A 13992-nucleotide genomic window follows, 5' to 3' on the forward strand; every position below is an offset into this window, starting at 1 on the left:
TTCCAAATCCCAGCTCTCAGGTAGATACTGCAATCAAATTAATGAAGGAAATCAGCTGCCAGGAGAAAGTAGATCTTTTATTCACTTTAATTAAATTAGTTTACATGTTTTCAATTATTGTTTAAGTGGTGTTTACTTTTTAATTTTCTATCGGTTAAGGTAATGTTTTAATGCTTTCAGCATTGTGCTCTTTTTTTAAAACAGTTGCTGAGTGGTTTTGAATATTATGAAGCACAATAATAATTTTGTCAGCTGGTAGGCCTCAGGGCGAGACCTCACCTACTGCCCGAGCCATTGTGAGAGTGCAGCTGGTCGCTTTCACCAGCCAGGCAGCCCTGAGGCTGCACTCTGCCACATCAATGTGCTGGAAACCCAGCGCCATGCAGAAAACTGCATTTGGGCCACGCAGGGAGAGAGAGAGTGGCCCAAGGACACATTGGCTGGAGATGTCAAAGCAGCAGAAAAGTGAGATTGACTGATCACTGCTGGTGGATGTCAGAATGAAATTAACATCAGGAAAGGAAATGGAACTGGTTTATTACTGTCTCATACACTGAGACACAGTGAAAGGCTTGTTCTGCAACACACACACAAAATGCTGCAGGAACTCAGCAGGTCTGTTCAGGCCGAGATCCTTTCTCAGGGCAGAAAAGTAAGGGGGAGCTGACAGAATAAAACGGTGGGGGGAGGAGAAGAAGGATAGCTAGAAGGTGATAGGTGAAGCCAGGTGGGTGGGAAAGATAAAGGGCCAGAGAGGAAAGAATCTGATAGGAGAGGAGAGTGGACCATAGGAGAAAGGAAAGGAGGAGAGGGCCCAAGGTGTGGTGATAGGCAGCTGAAAAGAGGCAAGAGGCCAGAGTGGGAAGTTGTCTTGCATACTGTTCATTCCAATCAAATCATTTACCAGCATTGAAATGGCTCAAGTTAAAACAAGGTAACACAGAGTAAAGTCTTACACTTACAGAGGAAGTGCAGTGCAGGTGAAAAAATAAGGTGCAATATCATAACAAGGTAGATTGTGAGGTCAAGAGTCCATCTTATTGTACTAGGGAACCATTCAATAGTGGGGTAGAAGCTGTTCTTGAACTTGGTACATATCTTTTCAGGCTTTTCTATTCTCTGCCTGATGGGAGAGGAGAACTGAATGACACAGAGTTTGTTAAATCTTTGAGGGCAGTTTTCATCAATTTCGGCACTGTTACTTGTCACAGGCCATAGAATCTGAGCCAACATTACTGAGTTGTAGGAAATGGGTAATAGTGCATTCATTGTCTGTTCCAGGTTGCTTCATGACAATAATTATGGTCTGCCTCTCTGAACCACTGACGTCCACAAGACAACACTGTTGAACAATACCCAAACTGCAGCTCCTTGAAACCTTAACCACAGCTTCTCACAGCATTTTTCCCAGGCAATGGAGCTAAAGAGCACAAAATAGGCCCTTCAGCCCATCTAGTTTATTCTACCTCATCCCATCCACCTGCACCTAAACTATAGCCCTCCTTACCCCTCCCATCCATGGAGTCATAGAGTATTACAGCACAGAAACGGGCTGAAAAATAACATAAATTAAATATTAGGTCCTTCATCTCTCCTACTTTCACCATCCTGCTGTTAAGGCAAGAATTCACTTGTATTTCTTTCCATCTCGAATTCACATCATGGTCTCCTCTACACTGGAAAAGCTGAATGCAAATCGCGTGGCTACTCTAAAGGAAAAGAGTTATTGTTCAGTCTGCAGGCGTGACCATGAACTCACTATCATTTTAATTGTCCCTCCCACTCTGGCTTATCTGTTCCAATGAAGTCCAATGCAAGCTTAAAGGAATACCAAATCATTTTTCCATTCAGGCATGAGACTCAAAATTGAATTCAGCTGTTTTGGAAAACTGGCCAGTTCTGACGAAAGACTATCAACTGTAATGTGAACACAGTCTTTGTTAATATTAACTGTAATGATAACATTCACAGATTCCACCTAATCTTTGGGTATTTGCAGATTTTTAAATGTAAGAGTCATTCTCTCTGTCTCTCTATTTATTTATTTGTAGACATGGCGTGGCGACATTTGACGGCTGCTCGCAACATACCCCCAGATTGTGTTGGTTGTTGATGCAAACAATGTACTTTACTGTATATTTCCAAATACATGTGACAAATCAAGCTAATCTCTTCTTTTTTTTTGCAGAAATCAGCGGCAAAGTATCCACGTCAGGGCAATTGATGAGTACCAGGGATCTCAGCAATATTTAAACTGTTTCTGCTCAATTCAAAGCAAACGGGATTTTCTAAACGAACTGGGAATTCTGGGTAGGGGTTGTGATAAGAGATTTTCTTTGTGTATTAGGGGCACTTAACTGAAGGAATTGTCATATCCAGCGCATTGAGGAAACCTTCCCCCGGCAAGTTAAAGCACATTATAAGGTAATCTATTTGTCATGTGTCCACATTTTGATGATGACTTAAGGCTGCCAAAGCAGGATGGGGGGGGGGGGGGGGTAGTGGGGATAAGCTCCCTCTACCTATTAAATGCTCCCAATGGCATGTGTTTCAAATAGCCTCTAACAACCAAGCCCAGCTCCGGGTCTTCACATGTGCTTAGCTACTAAGCCTGACAGGAGAAGGGGCAAAAGCCAGTTACTAGTGCCTTAAACCAGTCGATCAATCAGACGGGGCTCATCAACCCTGACTGGCTGCTCATCTGGGAGGAGGAAAACTCTGATCTCAAACCTCCACTGCTTTGTGGCTACATCCAGTCATGGGGCAGGCTTCGGGAGTAAACACAGAGGAGAAATCTGGAGCTAGTGTCACTAAGGCAATCTTACAATGAGCTCAATGCTGACTAGCAACTCCTACAACGCCACTGGCACCAAACTGTATCGATCACTGCCGTTCCTTTGGTTTCATCAACTGCGTGGCGGGGGGAGCCTACTGCATGGGCAACAGTTTTCTTTCTATATTGCACTGAACTGGTTCGCATATCGACTCCCATGTAGACAACAAGGATGCAACAACTGTGGTTGACCTCAGCAAAAGGAGGGCCATTGACCCACATCTTGGGTGACAGTACAAACTCCTTTCTGTACAATAATAAACAGAGGGATGCTTCAGAACAAAAGAAGAGGAACTACGATTAGTTTTATTTCTGCCATTTTGTCTTCAGCTACACAGTGGTTCAACCTACCTGCACAAAACTGAGTGGATGGCAGAAGAATGAGGGGAAATAGATCAAAGGTTTTGCGGCATGAAGGTATTAGTGAAACCTCCATAATTACATTGATCTGACAGCAACAGTGTAACCTGTAACCAGTCATGTTTCAATGAGGAAGGTTCTTCCACATTCCTGGAATCTGCAGGGAAGTTTCTTTCTTTAGACGGATGTTGGAATTGAACTTCTTTTACTAGGGCTTCTCCCACAATGCTGTGCTGAAGGACTCCTTTTCTGCATGTCTGTGCTTTGTTGGTCATTAGTATATTTGAATCAGAATCAGGTTTATTTTCACTGACACATGTCGGGACATTTATTGCTTTGTGGCAGCAGGACAGTACAATATATTAACAAAATATGATAAGTTACAATAAAAAATATAAAAAGTAAACAAGTGGTACAGAAAGAGAGCAAAAAGTGAGGGCGTGATGCATAAGCAGAAGAGATTTTGCAGATGTTGGAAATCCAGAGCAACACACACACAAATTCTGGGGAAACTCAACAGCTCAGGCAGCCTCTATGGAGAGGAATAAAGAGTCGACTTTTCAAGCCGAGTCCCTTCATGAGTCCTGATGAAGTGTCTCAGCCCAAAACTTTGACATTTTATACCTTCCCATAGATGCTGCCTGACTGGCTGAGCTCCCCCAGCATTTAGTGTGTGTTCCCTCAAATTCTGATAGTGGAGGGGAAGAAACTGTTTCTAAAAAAATTGTGAGATAGTATCAAAAGCTTCCATAAAGCTTTGAAACATTCTCAGCACTTCTTAGACTTTATATTCATTAGACTTTTCTTATACTCACTGTTGAGGTCAAGTTCAAAATTAAATGTCAGGTATATTATAAACTGCAACCTGGTCCCTTAATATCATCTCCCTGAATAAGAAGGCACAGCAGTGTCTCCACTTGCTAAGAAGATTGAGGCAAGCAAGGTTACCATCCCCATCTTAACTGTGTTTTACAGGAGCACCATTGAGATCATCCTGACAAGTTGCATCTCCATCTGGTATGGGAGCAGTCGAGCACCAGACCGGAAGTCCCCATAAAGGACTGTGAGAATGGCTGAGAGGATCATAGGAGTCTCCCTACCATCCATTGGGTGCATTTATCAGGAGCGCTGCATACGCAGGGCCCTTAGTATCACTAAAGATCCCACCCATCCATCCAGCATCCTCTTTGACTTCCTACCATCAGGCAGGAGACTCCGATGCATAAAAACAAGAACGGTCAGGATGGGAAACAGTTTCTTCCCCCAAGGCATTAGGTTTCTGAACTCTCAGGCATATTTTATTCAAAGTGTCACTGGTCAATCTGTTCTGTACCTTACAATATTTATTATTAATGCACCTTAGTTTGTTATTTATGTGTGATTCATCTGTAGATTTTATCCTTACCTTCATACAATAAGTTATCGTGTTATGTGTGTCATGTGCTTTACACCCTGGTTCGGAGAAACATTTCACTTCAATATTACATTATATGGTTATATTCATTATATACATGTATGTAGTTAAATGACAATAAACTTGACTTGGCTTGACTTGAACTCAACAATATTCCATTCATTAAATAATCCACAGTAGTTGAAGCTAATGGATTATCCAAATCCTGGATCATCACTTGCGTTAAATCTCTACGATGAACAATGATTCCCAACCCATCACTAAACTTTGCCCCACAGATTAGTTGTTGTACACTCAGTGCCCACTTTATTAGGTATACCTGCTCATTAATGCAGATATCTAATGAGCCAATGATGTGGCAGCAACTCGATGCATAAAAGCACGCAGGCATGGTCAAGAGGTTCAGTTGTTGTTCAGACCAAACATCAGAATGGGGAAGAAATGTGATCTAAGTGATTTTGACCATGGCAACCTATTGGTGCCAGACGGGGTGGTTTGAGTATCTCAGAAACTGCTGATCGCCTAGGATTTTCATATACAAATTTCATATACAACCGTCCCTAGAATCTGCAGAGAATGGTGCAAAAAAACAAAAATAAAATCTAGTGAGTTGCAGTTCTATGGCTGAAAACACATTGTTAATGAGAGATATCAAAAGAGAATGATCAGATTGGTTCAAGCTAACAGGAAGATGACAGTAACTTGCCTAACCACGCGTTTCAACAGCGGTGTGCAGAAGAGCATTTCTGAACGCGCATGTCAAACCTTGAAGTGGACAGGATACAGCAGCAAATTCAGTGGGCACTTTAATAGATAGGTACAAGGGGAACCTAATAAAGTAGCCACTGAGCATATAGTAACATATACATACTTTGACAATAAATCAAATTTGACTTTGTCATTATCAAAAACATACAAAATCATATTAAAGCAGAAAAGTCACAAGACATTCAGCAGATCAGGCAGTAACAAGGGAAAGAGAAGCAGAGATAAATTGGGGTGTAAATCATCATCATCAGTGGAACTGACCGAAAAATAACTGTTTAATTTGAAATTACAAAGGAGGTAAAAGAATGGGGAGTGGAGAAGGAGCAAGAGGGAGAAAAGCAAGGGAAATGGGGGAGAGAGGGAATGAGGGAAAGAGTGTGGTGGGAATGAGAGAGGGCATGATCAAAAGGGACAAAGAAAGTATGAACTGCAGTGCAGAGCTGTGGAGGACAGAGTGTGGAATGCATGCAAGGATGGGGAACTTATTCTTGCCTAAGTTAAGGAGAAAGCAGGTGTGAGCAGAGGATTTGAATATAGAAAAGATCTAATTGAGGGTAACACATACAAAATGCTGGTCAGACAGCATGGAGGGGAAAGGAGTAAACAGTCTATGTTTCAGGGTCACAAAATTCTATGATTTTATTTCAGATTTCTGAACTTTTTTATTTAAAAAAACCACCTTTGTTTTGCGGTCATGATTTATGTATGAAGCTATAACTCAGAGGCTTCATTTCTATGTTCTTGGTATTCAGAGAAGCCTCCTTAGAGAATGAGGCTTCTCTTAGATATACTTTGAATCATTCAGGGATGGTAATGATAAAATAAAATGCCTTGGAAGATCTATGACGACGTGAACACAACTCATGTGAGTTAATGGATGCATGGACACTACATATTGTTTAGATGAGGTACCTTGACCACTGGGGTTATCTATCATTTTTTGAAAACAATCTGATTAACCAAGTTTTATAATGGATGGACAATCTGCTCTGTGGCGAAGATTAACATCTGTACTCTAATATTCTCAGTATACAGTTAAGTACTGCAAAGTGAACACAGTCACCGAAGACTACAGAAAAACACTGCACAAAGTTGGTTTGCCTCAAAAACAGTGAAGAAGTGTGAACATTATAGAACTACATTTCAGCCAATCTCGACTAGTCGCCAATATGTACAAACGTTACCCAATGATAGGTTTACCAAGCATCAGCATCAAATGAAGTAACGTTCTATGCCAATATTTTCGACCTTTTCCTGCATTCACCACTGTAACCTCAGCCATGACCGGCTCTGCAGACTTCTGGATTAATTCCAGAGTTCAGCACTCCATCTAATTAAAAGCTTATTTGACGGCAAGACCCAAAGATCTATAGCTCCAATGTGGAGTCCAAGTCATTAGATATATTTAAAGCAGAGGTTGATAAGTTCTTGATTAGTAAGGGTGTCAAAGGTTATGGGGAGAAGGCCGGAGAATGGGGTTGAGAGGGATAATACGTCAGTCATGATGGAATGGAAAAGAGCCTGGATTGGCTGAATGGTCTAATTCTGCTCCTATGTCTTATGGTCTTATAATATTATCCCAAAAACAATATCCTCACCCTTTATCATTTTATTTTACTTCGAACATTATCATAAAAAGCATTGAAAAAGCTTATTAGCCAGTCACTTGGCTGGATACATTCCTGAAACTTTGATTAATGATACATTTTTACTTCCAACTGCACTCCATATTAATTGCCTTCATTTCTGGGATAAATTCAAGATCAAGCAATTTTTCACCAATTTTTCCTATTTATAATTGTAATCTGAAGGCCATCCCACTAACCAACAAGGTAAATTCCTAAACAAAAGCATCAAGTTTGGGATTCTAAAGAGACCTTCTGGATTATCATGTCTCACTCTGGTTAACATAAAAAATAACCTAGATTCATCTTGGTCAGTCCTGCTTGTTATGAGTCCAAAGGCTGTTGTTGTGGAGTTAGTTACCTTAACTAATTGACTGTTGTAAATCTTGCAGCAAATGGACTGTCAGCAAGAAAGAGTACACATGTAAAATTCCTTCACATCTTATGACTGTTCACACTCATTGGCTTTCTGAATGTAGATCAAAACGTGGAATTAAAATAAGATTTGCATCTTTCTTTTCTTAGCAAACCCAAGTCAAACACAAATATATAGATCACATTTTGACCATTGCACCTTTCTTTATAAACAGGAGCTTGAGAGAATAAAACTTTCTTTATTTCTACTTTATCATCAATTTTGCTACACATATTAATAGCCTAATTTTATTTTCTAATTTCTAACCTTTGGTTTCAGAAGTTCTGAGTGACCTTCCAAAGCTGACAGTAGTTTGAATCTGGAAATATCAGTACAGGAAGTAATGAGCTGAGATTTTATGGTGATATTCAGAACATAGCTTGAGAGCATCTCTATGCCTTGTCCAGCCTTGGCTTCAATCCAAGCTGCAGATGGCTAGAGAAGGCAGTTTGAAATTTGTGCTTGCTTGATGAATTGCTCCCTCCATCTGAACCACGTTCTACGCACAGCACTAAACACAATCTGAATAATACAAGGTAGCAGAGCCCTGTCAGGTTGGCTGCTGTTTGGAATCCCTGCACCAAGACCCTTCTGTGAGACCAGATGGTAGAGAAGGGGATTCAGAAAATGTGATAACAAGTAATCAGACTGAGAAATGAGCAGACAATAGGGAGTCTTCAGTGATTTTATGCTTTGAAAAGGCTTAGGTTGTCAAACCCAATCATAGCCAGCAGTGATATGCTGACATATTTTGTGCATTATCTTCATGTCAGACAGGGTGACCAGGCAACAAGTGCTTTCTTTCAAATCTTAAATATATACAGTCTTGACTCACTAACTTCTCAATGTCAGACTCTAGCTTCCCTGGGCAATGCAAGTCATTGAATCATAGAACACTACAGCACAGAAAGAGGCTCTTCTGCCCATCTAGCCCATGCTGAACTATTTAAATGCACCTAGACCCATATGCACCCATCAATGTGCACCTGGAGCATAACCTTCTCATCCATGTACCTTTCTTTCAGGTGCTGAAATTGAAAGCGCATCCACCACTTCCACAGGTAGCTCATTCCACACTCTCATCACCCTCTGAGTGTGAAGAAATTCCCCATGATGTTCCCCTTTCACCCTAAACCGTGACCTCTTGTAGACTCAGTCAACCACAGTGGAAAAAGTGGCATTAATGTCTTATTTTATTCTACCATTCCCTATAACTCAGATCCTGAGGTCCTGCCAAAATCCTTGTAATCATTCTCTGCACTCTTTCAATCTTACTGATATCTTTCTTGTAGGCAAGTGACTATAACTGCATCCAGCCTCAGTGAAAGAAACTCGATTGCATTTACCCTACCTATACCACTCATAAAAGGTATCAAACTTTGAAAATCTGGAGGAAAAGAGCACAATTCAGTGATTCATCCTGGGAATAGTGATGCACTGCTTTCACACCAGAGGCCAAGTGTACTTGTAGATGTTAGTACAGGTTTACCGAAGATTGGTAGTACAGGTTTACCCAAGATTGTTAGTACGGGTTTAACATTCACAAGAACAAAGGCTTAGAGACCACATTGCATTCAATTTAAATACAAAACATTGCTATTACAGAGTACATTCAACAGTATATTTGGATATGGTAACATTATAGATATTTGGCTCCTATGTTGAAGATATATCTTTCTGGCATTTTCAGCATTTCTGAGCATTCCTGCTTTTAATCTCACCTCAAAATACAAGTGCATGCAAACTTGAGATCAGACATCATCTTGAAAGTTCAAAGTAAATTTATTATCAAAATATGTTTCAACATATACTACTCTGAAATTCATTTTCTTGCAGGCATTCACAGTAGAACAAAGAAATACAATAGAATCAATGAAAAACTACACACAAGAACTGACAAGCAACCAAGGTGCTGAAGACAAACTGTGCAAATACAATAAAAACAAAAAAAATAAATAAGTAACTCTTTTTTTTTCTTATGAGTGCTGTATATTTTCTCAATCAAATAATCCACTCATTTCTCTTTTCAAATCTTGCAAATTGGGGCTTTCAATGAACAAAAGTAAAATGAGGTTTAAAGTCTGTGCAATTTGGGGTATTTTTCCCCAAATTCACCACTGGCCTAGGGCACACCCTCTTCTGCAATTCCAAGAAAATAGTGCAACGCACTTTTTAAATATAAATTGACTTTGAATACTTAACAATTTTGAAACACACGAAATTCATTATAACAGGCACCACAATTGCAATCCTATAACTTTTTAGTCTGCATTTAGGTTTTCCGAAACAATACTCAGGAGAGTACACAGGAAGCTGTATACTGCTCCACAAGAATGTGTTGGAATATTTCCGTTAAAGGCCAAATCAAGAGCCGGGAGCCATGTCCGCTTTAGGATGGTGGGTTTATTGTGGAAATAGTTTGCACGTTGACATATTTTAGTAATATAATAAAGTGAGAGGATTGTGAAGTTGGCTTCATTACAGAATATCTATAAACAAGATGCCGTTAACAAATGTCACAAGGTTGCAAGGCATAATAGCCTAATTCTTTTTAGAATAATGTGTCCAAGTTGAAAAATATAAAAACAGCCCCTCTACTTAGCAGGAATGAGCGTAGTTCCAAGAAAAAACACTACAGTCTCCTTAAGATTCCCATCAGTTCAGACCAGTGTTTGGAATTTGGTTCACATTGCAAAATGGCTGAATCCAAACGCCCTCTCTGCAAATACAGATATTACTGAATGGATATTACTAATGGCAGGTAAATTGTATCAATTTCAGCATGCCAATGTCAGAATACATCACTGGACATTAAATCACAATGCAGCACAAATTTGGTGGGGAGTTAAATTCCATTTTGAATCACTAAGTATCATTGGCTTTGCCACAGTATACAGGGTGAATTACACAACTGGAACAGGAAAAGTCCAGACCTACAGTGTTTAAAGCCACAGTTAAATAGTCTCATTGGAAATGGGGAGGAGGAATCCTCTTTCAGTTCAGCAATAACAAAATTACCTGTAATACATAAGCAAACTTTAAGCTGTGTACAATACACAGTACATAGGCCACAGGGAGGAGTGATAGGTCCTGCATGTACAAACGTGTGTAGATACATACTTCGTGGATTCAATTAATAAAATCTAACAGATTGCCCAAGTCATTTAAAATCAGGGGTTCATGTTCAAGTTGATTTTATCGTTCACAACCATAAAATGAAATTCTTGACAATGGTCATTTCAGATACCATGGAATCATAGTTTCAGATTCACACACGCAATGGGACACTGCTAAAGTAGTTACAGAAATAAGCGATTGATAGGTATTTCCTAATGTGCACCTTTAACACACGTGAAAGGATATACTCAATGTTCTTCATTATAAATGATTATCGAGCTCAGCAAACCGGCTTGCTTACAATTCAAACCATACCGTCTGAACTGCGCCGCACTACAGCTCTCTCAGGGTTTTAGCTTGTCAGTAGCATTCAATCAAAAGGAGCCGAAGAACAACGTTATGTATTTACCAACACTGACCGAAGTAACGTACAAAAGGAAGATTTGATCGAGGCCTAACAAACGTCCAGAAGAAATGGTGTAGTTGTCCACAATAACACATTTAAAAACGTAATAACTTGGAATTCAGCCATCAGCAGGTTGATTGAAATTTGCAATGTACGTATTAAGAGTCTTCGCCATAACAATAGGAGAAATAATGGCAAAGTCTATTTCTTGTTGTTGCTAATTAAGTAGTATGTTTTTTTTTAAGTCAGAAAAAGTCTCCCAATCCCCATGAAGATGGCCGGGTAGGTCGCCTCTCAAATGCAGACTATGCTCTGCTAAAATTGCAACGAAACGAGGACCTCCGCTAGTATTATTAAAATGGCCCAGGAGCTGATGACTAGCTCTCCAGTTAATGAAAGCCAGATGTTTTCCTTCCTCGCTGTTAACATGCGTTCTTGGTTACTTTGTGGACTCTACTGCGTGTTTTCTATCTCCTCTGCTCTCAGATATTGATAAAAAAAAAGGTAAACGGGAGTGGAACTCAGAAAGGCGATTGAAACGGTTCACGTTTAACAGCTATATATATTTTTTTTATCCCTGTTTTAAATACAGGACTGCAGACACTAACAGTCAGCACCAACCCACAGCAGCCAACAGGGTGTAGACTGAGCATTCGCGGAGATCACATTCTCAGGAAATCGACCTTGAAGGGGGGGAAAATCCTTGTAAAATGCTGTATAATAGAGAAGGGGGGAAAAACCAGCTGGATTGTACAGTGAGCTAAGCCAGACCGACTTTCCAAAAGCGGTATGTAATATGCACTGTCTAAAAGAGTTGCCACTGGCAACAGGGAAGTAAATGCATTAAAATTATAAATCAAATCAAAGTGTCACCAGCTGCGGTCAAATTTGTAGCAGAGGGGAAAAAAAGCAAAGCGCGTAGGCCTTGTCGGCAGTTCAACTAACAGGTAAATGACATGTCACCCGGAGAATCAACTATACTTCAATAAAGAGCCGAGCAAATTTACAAAATTAGATCTCTCTAGCTTTCATAAAAAGGGCCATTAAAAGGTTTCAGTTAGCTTCATTTAAAAAGTGCTAATCCTATAAACAGGCAATCTATAATAACAGACCTTTCTCTTTCAAGTACCTATTTAGTCTAATAGTTTGCCTGCAGGACACTCAGTTCAGGAGAGGGGAAAACGGAACATAATTCACGGTCCTCTGTAGTTGGCTCGGCATTCGTCATTCAGTAGGTACATAAATATATATGTACAAACAGAGCAAAAGACAGACACATACAGACGCAGGCAGACTGTTTGCATACGGTACCTTTGTGTGGAGATAATGAGGGTAATAATAGGTGTACTGAGGGTACATTGGCTGCTGTTCCAAGCGTTTGCCCATGAAGATGGAATCTTTATCTCCGATGCAGGGAACTCGCTGACAGCGTGTAGTGCCCCAGGCCCTTCTTCCTCTTAAACCACTATTCCTGACAGTGTCAGTGACTGATGAGGCTTTCGGGACTTCTCTGCCTTCTGCTGTTTGCCAGTTTAAATACAGCTGAAAGGTTTTTTTTTTCCTTTGGATCCGGGAGTTCTGCCGGTGCTTGTCCTTCCTCTATTAAAAAAAAAGGTATACAATCCTCGCTATTTGATCAAAGTGTGAATGCCAAAAAATGTCAGTTGATACTGCCCTCAGCAACTCCAATTACTTTGAAAGATGAGGAAGATAAGAGAGCGGGCTGAAAATCACTGCAGTCCCGGCTTCCTCCTAAGCCCTCCGTGCTTCCACCAGCTTTCCAGCCTTGTTGCTGATATCTCCTTCACGGAGTGACATGGTGTTTAGGGCTTGTCTTGTCTTTCATTCAACCCCCACCCCCCCTCCACCCCTCCTCCTCCTCCTCCTCCTCCTCCTTCTCCTTCTCGCTGGTGGGAGGGACTTCGGCAGCCTCTCCCTCGAGAAACAGACGCAGTCCAGAAGGCTGCAGTGTTTCCTCCAAGAAATAGCCTGCATTCAGACTGATGCAGGCAGGAGTCCAATTCATTCTGCCATCTCACTTGAATGCTAAGTACTTTTACAATAGGCCAATCATAACTAAAATAATGAAGTACTAAACCCGACGGTCCTCGCAGAAAGTTTCACCCTTTGTGGATGAAAAAGACCTCTGGCCAATTACAGGGTCGGCAAAATGGTGTTACTTTGAATTAAGTTTTGTTTAAAAATGAAGTTTCCTCTGCTTCTCATGACTTTTCCGGCTTTATTCTGTTTCTCTAACACACCAGCAAAATGGTGAAGACAAGCGCAGGCGGGTGAAGGCGGTGATCTGAACGCTGGAGAACTTAACCTAAAAAGTTGAGGAGAAATCCAGTGTTTATGATTTACAGTCGATACTGCTGAATTTAAAACAACACACTCAAAATGCTGAGGACCTCAGCAGGTCAGGCAGCGTCCATGGAGAGGAATAAACAGTGGCCATAGTATCGCTAAACTGTGGCGATCGATGCAGGATTTGCCGATTGGGTCAGGAACTCAATGGCTGAAGGGACGAACTTCTTTAAACCGGTGGTGTGAGACTTCAGGTCAAGATAAGGAATTTCGGCCCTAAACGTCGACTGCTCATTCCCCTTCATAGATGCTGCCCGACCTGCTGAGTTCCTCCAGCATAATATGCGTGTGTTGCTCCGGATTTCCAGCATTTGCAGAATCTCCTTTGTTTCTGATTTACTGAATTTTAAATGTATATTGTGGCAATTTAATTAAAACAGAGCACAAATGGCTGAATAAAAAGTGATTATTTTTAATGTCATGCAGTAGGTAGAATTTGAACTTAAAGGGGAATGTGAATCCCATCAAAAGGAATTGTCACTGGGCCATCTTAACCTAACATGCACAATCTGAAAGCTTCCAATTTTCTCAATATTTCTTCAAAAAGTGTACAATGAAAACAAAAAAACTTTTGATGTGTGTTGATTTAAATCATTTTGCAGCATCAGACTGAAAAAAAAAACAAAAAAAACTAAATTATCTAAATAGTAGATATCCAGCAACAGTTATGTCGGAACAGTTATTGTC

At 40.4% G+C, this 13992-nt stretch overlaps 1 protein-coding gene across 4 annotated transcripts in view; it reads right to left on the minus strand.

Annotated features, from left to right (window-relative positions):
• LOC140713876 (RNA-binding motif, single-stranded-interacting protein 3) overlaps positions 1-12775 on the minus strand; it is a 632800-nt gene extending 620025 nt beyond the window's left edge. For 2 of the 4 annotated variants that reach the window (XM_073024495.1, XM_073024494.1), the window contains exon 1: positions 12250-12537. In XM_073024495.1, the coding sequence (XP_072880596.1) occupies positions 12250-12324 (75 nt within the window). In that variant the 5' untranslated portion in view covers positions 12325-12537. Of the gene's footprint in view, positions 1-12249 lie in introns of all 4 variants that reach the window. The other 2 variants (XM_073024497.1, XM_073024496.1) reach the window with 2 other exon arrangements.
• Positions 12776-13992: the final 1217 nt, after the last annotated feature.

Source organism: Hemitrygon akajei, chromosome 20 (assembly GCF_048418815.1).
Source record: "Hemitrygon akajei chromosome 20, sHemAka1.3, whole genome shotgun sequence".
Lineage (NCBI taxonomy): Eukaryota > Metazoa > Chordata > Chondrichthyes > Myliobatiformes > Dasyatidae > Hemitrygon > Hemitrygon akajei.